Below are 13,928 nucleotides of genomic sequence, written 5' to 3'. Positions count from 1 at the left end.
TGTTGCACACTTCGAATGATGCACTGCCAATTTAACAGTTTACGTCAGAACTTCAAATTTGAATCAAAGAAAGTTTAATATCGTTTTTTTTAATGTCAATCATTGGAATGGCCAACTCGGCATTACCATAATTGCCTTTTGTTTATTTTGTCTTAAGGGATTAAAATCGGGATAATATATAAAATGTCCGGCTGGCTAAAAATAGTTTTGGAAGCCCTGGGTGGAAGCGGGTGGGCAACCCCACAACAAAATTCAGGCATCATTACAGCCTTCAATAAAACTACACCTAAATAATGAAAACTAAAATTTAATGAAATAAAATGCTCCGCTGGGCGCAGCTTGATACGACTGCAGAGGTCGAACCCTGAACAGTTGGGGAAAGTATGGACACAACATTCAAGCTTGATACAGCTCTGAATTTGGATTGTGATTAAATATTTGACACAGCATAGGTTTCTGACACAGAATGAGGGTGGTCTAAGAACTTAAAAATTTTTAATTTACCTATAATGGTCCAATATCCAAAATCTAAATATATACAAGGTTAGATTCAGCATATCAAAGAACACCAAGAATTCAAATTTTGTTAAAATCAAACTTAGTTTAATTTTGGACCCTTTGGACCTTAATGTAGACCAATTTGAAAACGGGACCAAAAATTAAGAATCTAAATACACGGTTAGATTCAGCATATCAAAGAACCCCAATATTTCAATTTTTGATGAAATCAAACCATATCATTATTATTTGCTTTTATATATAGATAAAAAATAACCAGCTTAAAATGGAAAATTTTAAAGAAAAAATAAAAGGGAAAAAAGGAAAAAAATAAAAAAAGGAAAAAAACCCCCCCCCTCCAATTTTTTGAACCCCCTTATGATTCATCACCCCCAAACTCAATCCCAGCCTTCCCTTTGTGGTATGGTACCTTGCAGTACAATTTCAGAGAGATCCATACACTTGAACACAAGTTATTGTCTGGAAACTGTAAAAATGCTTGTTTTTTGGCCCCTTTTTGGCCCTAAATTCCTAAACATTTATGGCAATTACCCCCAAACTCAAACTCAGCTTTCCCTTTGTGATATGGAACCTTGTAGTACAATTTCATAAAGATCCATACACTTACACACAAGTTATTGTCCTGAAACTAGAAAAATGTTTGTTTTTTGCCCCCTTTTGGCACCTAATTCCTAAAATTTTGAGGCAATTACCCCCAAACTCGACCCAGCCTTCCCTTTGTGGTATGGTACCTTGCAGTACAATTTCAGAGAGATCCATACACTTGAACACATGTTATTGTCTGGAAACTAGAATAAAATGCTCCACTGGGCGCAGCTTGATACGACGGCAGAGGTCGAACCCTGAACAGTTGGGGCAAGTATGGACACAACATTCAAGCTTGATACAGCTCTGAATTTGGATTGCGATTAAATATTTGACACAGCATAGGTTTCTGACACAGAATGAATGTGGTCTAAGAACTTAAAAAATTTTAATTTACCTATTATGGTCCAATATCCAAAATCTAAATACATGGTTAGATTCAGTATATCAAAGAATCCAAAGAATTCAATTTTTGATGAAATCAAACAAAGTTTAACTTTGGACCCTTTTGACCTCAATGTGGACCAATTTGATAATGGGGCCCAAAAATCAAAATACATGGTTAGATTCAGCATATCAAAGAACCCCATATATTCAATTTTTGTTTAAAATCAAACAAAGTTTAATTTTGGACCCCAACTTGGACCAACTTGAATCTGGGCCCATAATAAAAAGTCTAAACACATGTTTAGATTCAGCATATCAAAGAACCTCAATAATTCAATTTTTGATGAAATCAAACAAAAGTTTAATTTTGGACCCTTTTGACCTCAATATGAACCAATTTGATAGCGAGGCCCACAAATAAAAAATCTAAATACATGGTTAGATTCAGCATTTCAAAGAACCCCATATATTCAATTTTTGTTGAAATCAAACAAAGTTTAATTTGGACCCCAATTTGGACCAACTTGAAAACTGGGCCCAAAATCAAAAATCTAAATACATGTTTAGATTCAGCATATCAAAGAACCCCATATATTCAATTTTTGTTAAAATCAAACTAAGTTTAATTTTGGACCTTTTGGACTGTAAAGTAGACCAATTTGAAAACTGGACCCAAAATTAAAAATCTAAATACACGGTCAGATTCGGCATTAACAAATAAATAAATGTGGTCAAAGATTTTACAAATCTAATGCGCCATACTGTGCAATTAAAGATTACTTCTTGAAATTTTTCAATATTTGAAATTTGAAAAAATAATAATATTTTAAGAATAATTCTTTTTAATTTCTGAAATCTGAAATGAGCAAAAATTGACCCCCACAATTTCTCCCCCCCCCCCCCCCAAAAAAAAACCGTTGTATTTGGATTACCTCCCTTACACTGTTTTAAATTGTCTTAATTGTTCATTAACCATTACTTTATACATAATTTAAAAGCAGTGTAAGGGAGGTAATTCAAATGGTGTATTTGATTTATCTCCCTTACACTGCTTTAAATTATGTTTTGTACTAAAGTATTTGTCCATTAACCAGGACAACCTTGTTTTTCACCCTTTTTTGCCCCTAATTCCTAAATGGTTTGAGCCGTAACCCCCCAAACGCAAATCCTAACCATCCCTTTGTGGTATGGAAACTTGTGGTATAATTTCAGAGAGATCCATACACCGTTCCACAAGTTATTGTCTGGAAACTAGAAAATGCTTATTTTTGGCCCCTAATTCCTTAACTGTTGGTACCATAACCCCCAAAATCAATCCCAACCTTCCTTGTGTGGTATTTAACCTTATGGTAAAATTTCATAGAGATCCATTCACTTAAACTAAAGTTATAATGCGAAAACCAATGTGTCTTCAGACGACGACGACGCCAACGTCATACCAATATACAACCACAAAAAATGTTTGCGGTCGTATAAAAATGCATATTTTTGGCCCCTTATTCGTAAACGTTTTGGGCAATTACCCCCAAACTCAATTCCAGCTTTCCCTTTGTGATATGATACCTTGTAGTACAATTTCAGAATGATCCATACACTAACACACAAGTTATTGTCATGAAACTAGAAAAATGCTTGTTTTTTGCCCCTTTTTTGGCCACTAATTCCTAAAATTTGAGGCAATTACCACCAAAATCAATCCCAGCATTCCCTGTGGTACAATGTCAGAGAGATCCATACGCTTACACACAAGTTATTGTCTGGAAGTTACAAAAATGCTTATTTTTGGCCCCTTTTTGGCCCCTAATTCCTTAACTGTTGGTGCCATAACCCCCAAACAAAAGGGGGGTTGGCATCTATGACATTGCAACAATTTACACATTGGCTAATAGTTTTCTTTGCATATTGATGGCACCCTAAGAATTGTTGGACAATTGATTTCTTACATGTTTTTGGCAAAATTTATATTTAAATTTATCTTTTAGAGTTCAAGTAATATTAACTAGTAACTCCGTTAAGTCGTCATCTGACAGTTTTGACGTAAATGGACAGCAGGTAGATCTCAACATTCTGAACATTTCTGCATCTGTCAGATTTTCTCTGTTCATAGCGATTTTCAAGATAATAATAGACAATATTTTCATTTTACCCATATGTTCTATTTTTAGACATGTTGATTGGCAGGATGGGTCATTGAACACATTTTTGAAACTAAATAGCCAAATAATGATGTGTCAAAGATTGGTTAAATTTGGCCCAGTAGTTTCAGAGGAGAACATTTTTGTAAAAGTTAACGATGACAACGGACGCCAAGTGATGAGAAAAGCTCACCTTTCGGCCAGGTGAGCTAATTAACTAGAGGCTCTCAAGAGCCTGTGTCGCTCACCTGTATTTACTGATGCTTTGGAAATCATGTAAAATAAGGTTAAAATCATAATTAATAGTATTAGATATTAGATATTATAATGATATCTAAGATAATAACAAAAAACTGCAAAATTTTTGTAAAATTACTAACTCAGGGGCAGCAACCCAACAACGGGTTGTCGGATTTGTCTGAAAATTTCAGGGCAGATAAATCTAAATCTGATGAACATTTTAGCCACTTGTCAGATTGCTCTAAATGCTTTAGTTTCAGAGATATAAACCAAAAACTGCATTTTACCCCTATGTTCTATTTTTAACCAAGTTGGCCATGATGGTTGGAAGGCGGGGTCATCGAACAAATTTTTTAAACTAGATACTCTAATAATGATTATGGCCAAGTATGGTTAAATTTGTCTCAGTAGTTTCAGAGAAGAAGATTTTTGTAAAAGATTACAAAAATTTACAAAAAATTGTTAAAAATTGACTATTAAGGGCAATAACTCCTAAAGGGGTCGACTGACAATTTTGGTCATGACAACTTATTTGTAGATCTTACCTTGCTGAACATTATTGCTGTTTACAGTTTATCTCTATCTATAATAATATTCAAGATCATAACCAAAAACTGCAAAATTTCCTTAAAATTACCAATTCAGGGGCAGCAACCCAACAACAGGTTGTCAGATTTGTCTGAAAATTTCAGGGCAGATAGATCTTGACATGATAATCAGTTTTACCCTATGTCAGATTTACTCTAAATGCTTTGGTTTCAGAGATATAAGCCAAAATCTACATTTTACCCCTATGTTCTATTTTTAGCCATGGTGGCCATCTTGGTTGGTTGGCGGGGTCATTGGACACATTTTTTAAACTAGATACCCGAATGATGATTGTAGCCAAGTTTGGTTAAATTTGGCCCAGTGGTTTCAGAGGAGAAGATTTTTGTAAAAGATTACAAAAATTTACGAAAAATTGTTAAAAATTGACTATTAAGGGCAATAACTCCTAAAGGGGTCGACTGACAATTTTGGTCATGACAACTTATTTGTAGATCTTACTTTGCTGAACATTATTGCTGTTTACAGTTTATCTTTATCTATAATAATATTCAAGATTATAACCAAAAACTGCAAAATTTCCTTAAAATTACCAATTTAGTGACAGCAACCCAACAACAGGTTCTCCGATTCATCTGAAAATTTCAGGGCAGATAGATCTTGACCTGATAAACAATTTTACCCCATGTCAGATTTGCTCTAAATGCTTAGGTTTCAGAGATATAAGCCAAAATCTACATTTTCCCCCTATGTTCTATTTTTAGCCATGGCGGCCATCTTGGTTGGTTGACCGGATCACCGGACACATTTTTTAAACTAGATACCCCAATGATGATTGTGACCAAGTTTGGTTAAATTTGACCCAGTAGTTTCAGAGGAGAAGATCGGGCCAGGTGAGCTAAAAAACAAAAAGGTTTATGTAGCATAAAACATGGGAAATTTACCTCTTTCTTCTGTAGCATAGTAATAGCTGTGCCAACTTTTCCTGCTCTAGCTGTTCTTCCCACTCTGTGTATATATGTCTTTATAAATGGTGGAGGATCATAAGATATCACATACTTTACATTCTCTACATCCATACCTCTTGCCATTGCATCAGAACAAATCACTCTGAAAGAAAATAATCAAATATTTCAGCAAAAATGTATCAATGGTTTTCACAAAGTTTTGTTTAGACATGTTAGAAACTTGATAAATCACCAATTCTTGTTCTCTGTATTACAAAAAAAAAAACAAGGCATGACTAACTCTTGAATAATTTTAAAAAGTGAAATCAATGATGCATATATTTCCAACCAATATCTATATATTTTTTTAAAAAGGATCAGTCAATTTGTTATTATGTTTTTGATCAGCATGTCAAACTGTCATGAACAAAATTGTTCATTACAGGTCATTCAACAGTTAGGTTCCTACTTCTGAAAAGTTTTTCCTGAGGGTTTATCTGATTAATGACCTTCCATATGAGTTTTTCATTTAAATAGCAATTGTTAGTCAAGAATATTAAAAGACAAATTACTTCAAGATATATCAATTTATCAGAAAACAGTACATCATTGCTAATTATATATAACTTCAATTATTATTGATTTATTTACTGACACTTCAAATAAAAATAATGTAAATATACGGCAAATTCAGCAATTTGAAGAAAGACCGTACATACGGATGTACAGACAGACAATGATAACCTTAATGTCCCCTTTGTCCATGACAAGGCCATAAAAATTACCAAGATTCTTGAAGAAACCAATGTTAACCTTACATGTCTATCTTTCCTTTAGAGAACTGTTGTAGTATTCTGTTACGTTTAGCTGTATGTAGACTAGAAGAAAACTCTCTTACTTCTATACCGCCAACAAGTTTAATAAGATGATATAACCTGAAAAGTTTTTATAAAAATAATTTTTCAACACTAACTCACATGTATACCTTATATTTTCATATTTTCTACACACTTGTCTATTATTGAAGACATGTAGTTATCTTTTTAACAATAGTTGGGTTGTTTTCTCAAAGATCTTCAGAAGAACATAAAGTCAAATTTGGTCTCATTAATTCAGAAATTTTCTGAAGATATGTTTCAAAGTATAGCCAATAAAAATCTAGTAATGTCAAACTGACATATTTGTTGGCGAATCAGCACCAAGGTAAAGACACTTGGAAAAGAAAATTTAATCAAGCTTGGTTTCATTTTGTTGTCAAGAAGAAAAAGATATATATTAAAATGTGAAATGTAAATAACTGGCAATAGATGAAGTCGAAGATCAAATGATGGCAACATTTCACATAGCCTCTGGTCAAGTGAAGTACAATTAAATATTACAAAGCTAATATAATGATTAGTCACAAATTAACTTGCTAGTAGCTAGAATGAGTTGGCAAAACAAATTAATATACCAGAAATAAAATGCTGTCATGTAGCTGATAAAGCATAAAATTAAACTTAAAATTAATATTTATCAGTTACCAACTTACCTGTGAGTAGCTTCCACAGAGTTGGTAAAACATAGGATGTTACGGAAGTTAACATTATGAAGGAAATGTAGAACAACTAATGGCTTCTGTGCTGCAGCACATTCAACATAGAATTCCTGTAAATATAAATTCAATATCAGTATACATTAATTCTAAACCTCTTTTGAAGCTACCTCCCAGACTTTCCTTAAACATCTAAAAGCATATTTCTTTAAAATCATAAACTGCATTGGTGGTCAAAATGATACTGTTTGAAATCAAATATCCCTATTTTCATAATCCTTTCTAGATGTTTAGTTTTGCTTTTGTGAAAACTGTCAACATTTTGCTAGAGGTTTTACTTTTGTGAAGACATGTCAACATTTTTGCCTGGTGTTTTACTTATTTGAGAACTGTGTCATTATTTTTGCCAGGGGCCTTCCCTTTGCAATGATTCAAAAACAATGCAACTGTCTATAATTACACTCTATAAAGATCATAGCTGAGTCCTCAATAATTATTAAATTTTAAGGTGAGTTTTGAAGTTTTTAATTTTCCTATAATAAATAAAAAAACCTTACAGTGAGTCCAGAAGGAGTTGTGTATTTTCCAATAAATTCTCCTTTTTTTCCTTCCTCTTTACTGTTTTCATTTTCATTTAGTGAATCTAAAATTAAAAGACATAAATTTAAGAACACATGAAATTTGGCATCCAAATTACTGGGCACAGAAAGCAAATGAACAATATCTCTAAATTTATTTAAGCTACTTACACCCCAAATAAAAATACTTTAAATGCATTTAGTATGCAATTTGAATTTGAACTACAGACACCAATAACAAATTTATAATCGCTCAATACAAACTTTGTGTCTTTTGTGTTTTTGTGCTTTGAATTGATCTGATGAGATAAAGCCCTTTTCATTTGATTTTTATGTTGTACTGTTACACAACTGTCCAAGGTTAGGGAGAGGGTTTGGCACCAGCAAACATATTTAACCCTGCCACATTCTGTATGTGACTGTCCCAAGTCAGGAGCCTGTAATTCAGTGGTTGTCGTTTGTTGCTGTATATCATTTATTTTTCTTTTATTGTTTTGTACATAAATCTTGTACTGAGTTTATTTGCTTGAACTGTTTTACATTTGTTATTTCAGGGCCTTTTATAGCTTGCTATGTGGTATGGGTTTTGCTCATTCTTGAAGGCAGTACGGTGACCTATATATGTCTTCCACATTTGGTCTCTGGTGAAGAGCTGTCTCATTGGCAATCATACCCAATCTTGTTTTATAATTATCAGTTTTGTATGATTCAACTTCTATTCCAAAAAATATTCAACTTCAAAGAAGAGGGAAAATAAGTGACTTCAAATATTTAACTATACTGTCTAAAATGTCACACATTGTGTAAACCAATACAATAAAATATTAAACCTTCTTGCTCTTCCTGTGTAGTCTTTTCAGGGGACATAACTACATCCACAGGTTTCAGTAAATTACTTCCCTTAGATACTGAAGTAAATAACTTTGGTTGAAAGAGGTTTAGCTGTTGCAGTTTATCAGGATTTTGCGAAAGTGTTGCTGAAAACAATAATTTCTGAAGCTGAAATGAAAAATATTTTTTTGCTTATGATTTTCTAATTATGACAACAAAAAAATATTAAAATGTGAACAATTCTTTTACATGGAACTAATCAAATATATACAAATGCATGTGCAGAGATTAAAATAATACAAAAACAGAAATTGCATTTTAGACATAAATTTCATTTTCACCCTTCCAACTAAATTTGATTGTTTTTTTTCGACAAGTAAATGTTTGTCTTATTTTTTTAAATAATTGCAGTGAACATTTTTGGCCTGTCATTCAATTCAGGTAGTTTCCATTCAGACAGGCAATATGTAAATCTATTTTCATGGTGATCCTTTATTTATACTCATTACATACATTTATTTCATTGGGCATTAGAAGAAATAATGAAGGAAAAATGGAATTTTTAATATAAAAAAAAAAAATGTGGATAGTGTCCACATGTGGACACAGATGATGCCCCCGCTTGCATATCATACAGTTATAAAGGAACATAACTAAAGAACGGTAAAAGTGACACTACCCAAATTTGAACTTGATCTGAGTTTTGTGGTAATAAGCATTGTGTGTAAGTCTCATAACATTTGGTTGAGGCTAACTTAAGTAGAGAACAGAAACTAAAAATTTGTTTTATAACATTTGGTTGAGACAAACTAAAAAATTCAGCAATTTTTATGTTTATAAGGGGACATAACTCAAGAATGGTAAAAGTGTCGCCACCAAATTACGTACTTAATCTGTATTATGTAGTAATAAGCATTGTGTATAAGTTTCATAACATTTGTTTGAGGCAAACTAAAGTTAGAAAACGGAAACAAAAAAATTGTACTTGATTTTAGTTTTGTGGTAATGAATATTGTGTATAGGTTTCATAATGTTTGGTTTGGGCGAACTAAACTAACAGAATGGAAACAAAAAATTTTGCAATCTTTCGATTTATAAAGGGGCATAACTCAATAATGGTTAAAGTGACACTACCCAAATTCAACTTGATCTGTGTTTTAACAGTGGAAGTCAAAATTAAACATTGCATTGTATAAAGCATTGATTGAAGTTGATTCAACTATAATCATGGGCAAAGGAAGATAACTCCAAAATAAAAATTACTTGATATTTAGAAGAAAATAAAAATTTTGTAATTCTTCCATTTATAAAGGGGCATAACTCCAGAACGGTTAAAGTGACGCAACCAAAATTCACACTTTATCTGTGTTTTGTGGTAATAAGCATTGTGTATAAGTATCATAACATTTGGTAGAGGCAAACTCAAGTTACAGAACGGAAACTAAAAATTTTGAAATTTTTCCATTTGTAAAGGGGCATAACTCTAGAACGGTTAAAGTGACACCACCAAAATTCAAACTTGATCTGTGTTTAGTGGTAATAAGCATTGTGTATAAGTTTCATAACATTTGGTTGAGGCAAACTTAAGGAAGAGAACGGAAACCAATTTTGGGACGTACGGACGGACGTACGTACGTACGTACGTACGTACAGACGGACAAGGGTAAAACTTAATGACCCCACCGCTACGGCGGGGGCATAAAAACAATACTCACAATGCCTTCATGAATTATAACCATAAAGTATACAATATTATTGTTATATGTCCTACTTACTGGTATTTCCATATGTTTGCTCCTGAAAATGAAAAAAAAAACGTTCAATAGTAAATTAGTTGAGAGGTTGTTCAAAATACTTTTATAATATTTCTGTTAAAGCCTTTAAAAAAAGTTTAATTTCAAAACCCTGCCATTAATTGAAATAAAATGCTCCGCTGGGGCGCAGCTTGATACGACCGCAGAGGTCGAATCCTGAACAGTTGGGGCAAGTATGGACACAACATTCAAGCTTGATACAGCACTGAATTTGGATTGTAATTAAATATTTGACACAGCATAGGTTTCTGACACAGAATGAAAGGTCTAAGAACTTAAAAAATTTTAATTTACCTATTCAAACCAAATCATTATTATTTGCTTTTATATATAAATCAGAAGTAACCAATTTAAAATGGAAAATTTTAAAGAAAAAAAAGGAAAAAAAAATCACCCCCCCCAATTTTTTGAACCCCCTTATGATTCATCTTCACCAAACTCAATCCCAGCCTTCCCTTTGTGGTATGGTACCTTGCAGTACAATTTCAGAGAGATCAATAAACTTGAACACAAGTTATTGTCTGGAAACTAGAAAAATTCGTAAGGGTTCCGCGGAACCCAGTGTCTCGCCTACTTTTTGCTGTTAATCACAGGCTCAGCAAAAATGAGGAAAAAAATTAATAAAAATATTCCTCTCTATACTATCTTTTGATTGTAAGTAGCTTCTGTCCAAGTTTGGTAAAAATCCAGGATAGTTTATGAATCTAATAAATGTTTTAAAAACTTAAACTGCAGACTGTATGTAATGTTAACTGGAAGAAAAACTAAGTCCATTTATAAGTAAAATACGGAAAAAATGGAACAAAATTTCGTTCTAGATACTAGCTTTTAATCATAAACAAGCTTCTGTCTAAGTTTGGTACAAATCCAGGATAGTTTAAGAAAGTTGTTAAAATTTTAAAAACTTTAACCACAGAGTGAATGTAATGTTAACTGGCAGAAAAACTAAGTCCATTTATAAGTAAAATACGGAAAAAATAGAATTTTTTTTTTACAAAATTTACTTTCGGATACTAGCTTTTAATCATAAACAAGCTTCTGTCTAAGTTTGGTACAAATCCAGGATAGTTTAAGAAAGTTGTTAAAATTTTAAAAACTTTAACCACAGAGTGAATGTAATGTTAACTGGCAGAAAAACTAAGTCCATTTATAAGTAAAATACGGAAAAAATGGAATTTTTTTTTTACAAAATTTACTTCTGGATACTATCTTATGATCATAAACAAGCTTCTTTCTAAGTTTGGTAGAAATCCAGGATAGTTTAAGAAAGTTATTAAAATTTCAAAAACTTGAACCACAGAGTGAATGTAATGTTTCCTGGCAGAAAAACTAAGTCCATTTATAAGTAAAATACGGAAAAAATGGAATTTTTTTTTACAAAATTTACTTTTGAATATTATCTTATGATCATAAACAAGCTTCTGTCCAAGTTTGGTAGAAATCCAGGATAGTTTAAGAAAGTTATTAAAATTTCAAAAACTTTAACCACAGAGTGAATATTTGTGGACGCCGCCGCCGACGACGACGACGACGACGACGACGCCGACGGAATGTAGGATCGCTATGTCTCGCTTTTTCGACAAAAGTCGAAGGCTCGACAAAAATGCTTATATTTTGGCCCCCTTTTGGCCACAAATTCCTAAACGTTTAGGGCAATTACCACCAAACTCAAACCCAGCTTTCCCTTTGTGATATGGAACCTTGCAGTACAATTTCATAAAGATCCATACTTTTACACACAAGTTATTGTCCTGAAACTAGAAAAATGCTTGTTTTTTTGCCCTTTTATGGCCCCTTATTACTAAAATTTTTATGGAATTACCCCCAAAATCAATCCCAGCCTTCCCTTTGTGGTATGGTACCTTGCAGTACAATTTCAGAGAGATCCATACACTTGAATACAAGTTATTGTCTGGAAACTAGAAAAATGCTTATTTTTGGCCCCTTTTTGGCCCCTTATTCCTAAACTTTTTGGGCAAATACCCCCAAACTCAATTCCAGCTTTCCCTTTGTGATATGGAACCTTGTAGTACAATTTCATAAATATCCATACACTTACACACAAGTTATTGTCATGAAACTAGAAAAATGCTTGTTTTTTGCCCCTTTTTGGCCCCTAATTCCTAAAATTTGGAGGCAATTACCCCCAAAATCAATCCCAGCATTCCCTTTGAGATATGGAACCTTGTAGTACAATTTCATAAAGATCCATACACTTACACACAAGTTATTGTCATGAAACTAGAAAAATGCTTGTTTTTTGCCCCTTTTTGGCCCCTAATTCCTAAAATTTGGAGGCAATTACCCCCATAATCAATCCCAGCATTCCCTTTGTGATATGGAACCTTGTGGTACAATGTCAGAGAGATCCATACACTTACACACAAGTTATGTCTGGAAGTAACAAAAATGCTTATTTTTGGCCCCTAATTCCTTAACTGTTGGTACCATAACCCCCAAAATCAATCCCCACCTTCCTTTTGTGGTATTGAACCGTATGGTAAAATTTCATTGAGATCCACTCACTTAAACTAAAGTTAGAGTGCGAAAACTAATGTGTCTTCGGACAACGACGACGACGACGACAACGACGCCAACGTCATACCAATATACGACCACAAAATTTTTTTTGCGGTCGTATAATAACTGAATGTTTAATAAAAATAATTGAAAAAGTTTTTATAGGTTTTGTTTCTTTTTGAAAAAAATTTTAAGATATTTTACTGAAACAGTCAGATAAAAGTTTAATATTATATTTCAATTAAATGAAGAAAAATATGTTGTTATATTATTGCATAATTTTAAAAGTGGACAGAACAGAAATGGTATCCACATTCACAGAGGATTGTCTTTTGACCCACAAGGGGGAGAGAGGTTGAGTTCACCAAGGTTTTCACTCCTGTTTTGTATAAAGTATACTTACATGTAAATCATGTATTTTAGAAAATTATGTTTGTGGATTGTTTTTTTTATCAGGCAATTTATTAATTGAGGTTTTTTCACTGAGAAACCAACATACAAAATGAGTTTTGCTCATTTTTGAAAGCCGTACGGTTATCTTTAGTTACTTACCTTCTATGTCATTTGGTCTCTGGTGGAGAGTTGTCTCATTGGTAATCATACCACATCTTCTTATTTTTATATGGCTTGAAAGAAATCTGTGGATATACATTGATTATTGAAATGAACTTTATCATATACTTAACTTGTCTGTTTTGAATAAATACCTTGCCACTGTAAGAGCACCTGTTAAAGATCTTTCATCAGAGTATACAGCATTCTCCACTTGTGATAACCAGTCCTGTTTGATATGGTCCATCACCTTATCTGCTTCATCTATAACCTAAAGAATTAATTTTCTCTCATTTTTTTTGCATAGAATTAAACCATTATATTCGATAACTTTGTTTTCTTTAATTGTGTAGGGGTCTAATCTGGTATGGAGGAGTTTGATAAACCACACATTGATTAAATTTGTTCTAATTTCCTGTCAAATTCATTTGAAACAATTCAGTATTTTCTTTTAAATCATTTGAGAAATAGATGCTACAACCTTACCTTATTGACTTCAATATTTAGTGTTCTAGCAAGGGTTTAAGGACAAAGGGTTACAGTTCTATTATGAAAGACATGTTAGCATGTTTTATTGTCTGAAAGGGGATGGATATCCTAATTATTTTTTTATAGATAAAATTAAGTAATTGAATAAATTAATATATTTTTGCTGTATTTTTAGTATTTTGGGGTTGTAAAAAGCTTTTTCCAGTAGTTTAATTGAATTTCCTTGTATTGAAAACTATTCATCTTCTGAA

At 32.6% G+C, this 13,928-nt stretch overlaps 1 protein-coding gene across 1 annotated transcript in view; it reads right to left on the bottom strand.

Moving 5' to 3' along the window:
• The window catches only part of LOC127704849 (ATP-dependent RNA helicase DDX51-like), a 34,457-nt gene that overhangs the window by 1,970 nt on the left and 18,559 nt on the right, over window positions 1-13,928 (bottom strand). Inside the window, exons 8-14 of the mRNA XM_052209074.1 lie at window positions 13,344-13,459; window positions 10,078-10,099; window positions 8,302-8,470; window positions 7,451-7,536; window positions 6,891-7,006; window positions 6,178-6,294; window positions 5,357-5,522 (exon numbers count right to left, since the gene is read on the bottom strand). Coding sequence (XP_052065034.1) covers window positions 5,357-5,522; window positions 6,178-6,294; window positions 6,891-7,006; window positions 7,451-7,536; window positions 8,302-8,470; window positions 10,078-10,099; window positions 13,344-13,459 — 792 coding nt within the window. The remainder of the gene's footprint in view (window positions 1-5,356; window positions 5,523-6,177; window positions 6,295-6,890; window positions 7,007-7,450; window positions 7,537-8,301; window positions 8,471-10,077; window positions 10,100-13,343; window positions 13,460-13,928) is intronic.

The sequence above is a fragment of the Mytilus californianus genome, unplaced genomic scaffold (genome assembly GCF_021869535.1).
Source record: "Mytilus californianus isolate M0D057914Y unplaced genomic scaffold, xbMytCali1.0.p SCAF_6, whole genome shotgun sequence".
Lineage (NCBI taxonomy): Eukaryota > Metazoa > Mollusca > Bivalvia > Mytilida > Mytilidae > Mytilus > Mytilus californianus.
The sequence above is the reverse complement of the archived record's forward strand: the minus strand, read 5'-3'. Positions and strand labels throughout refer to the sequence as shown.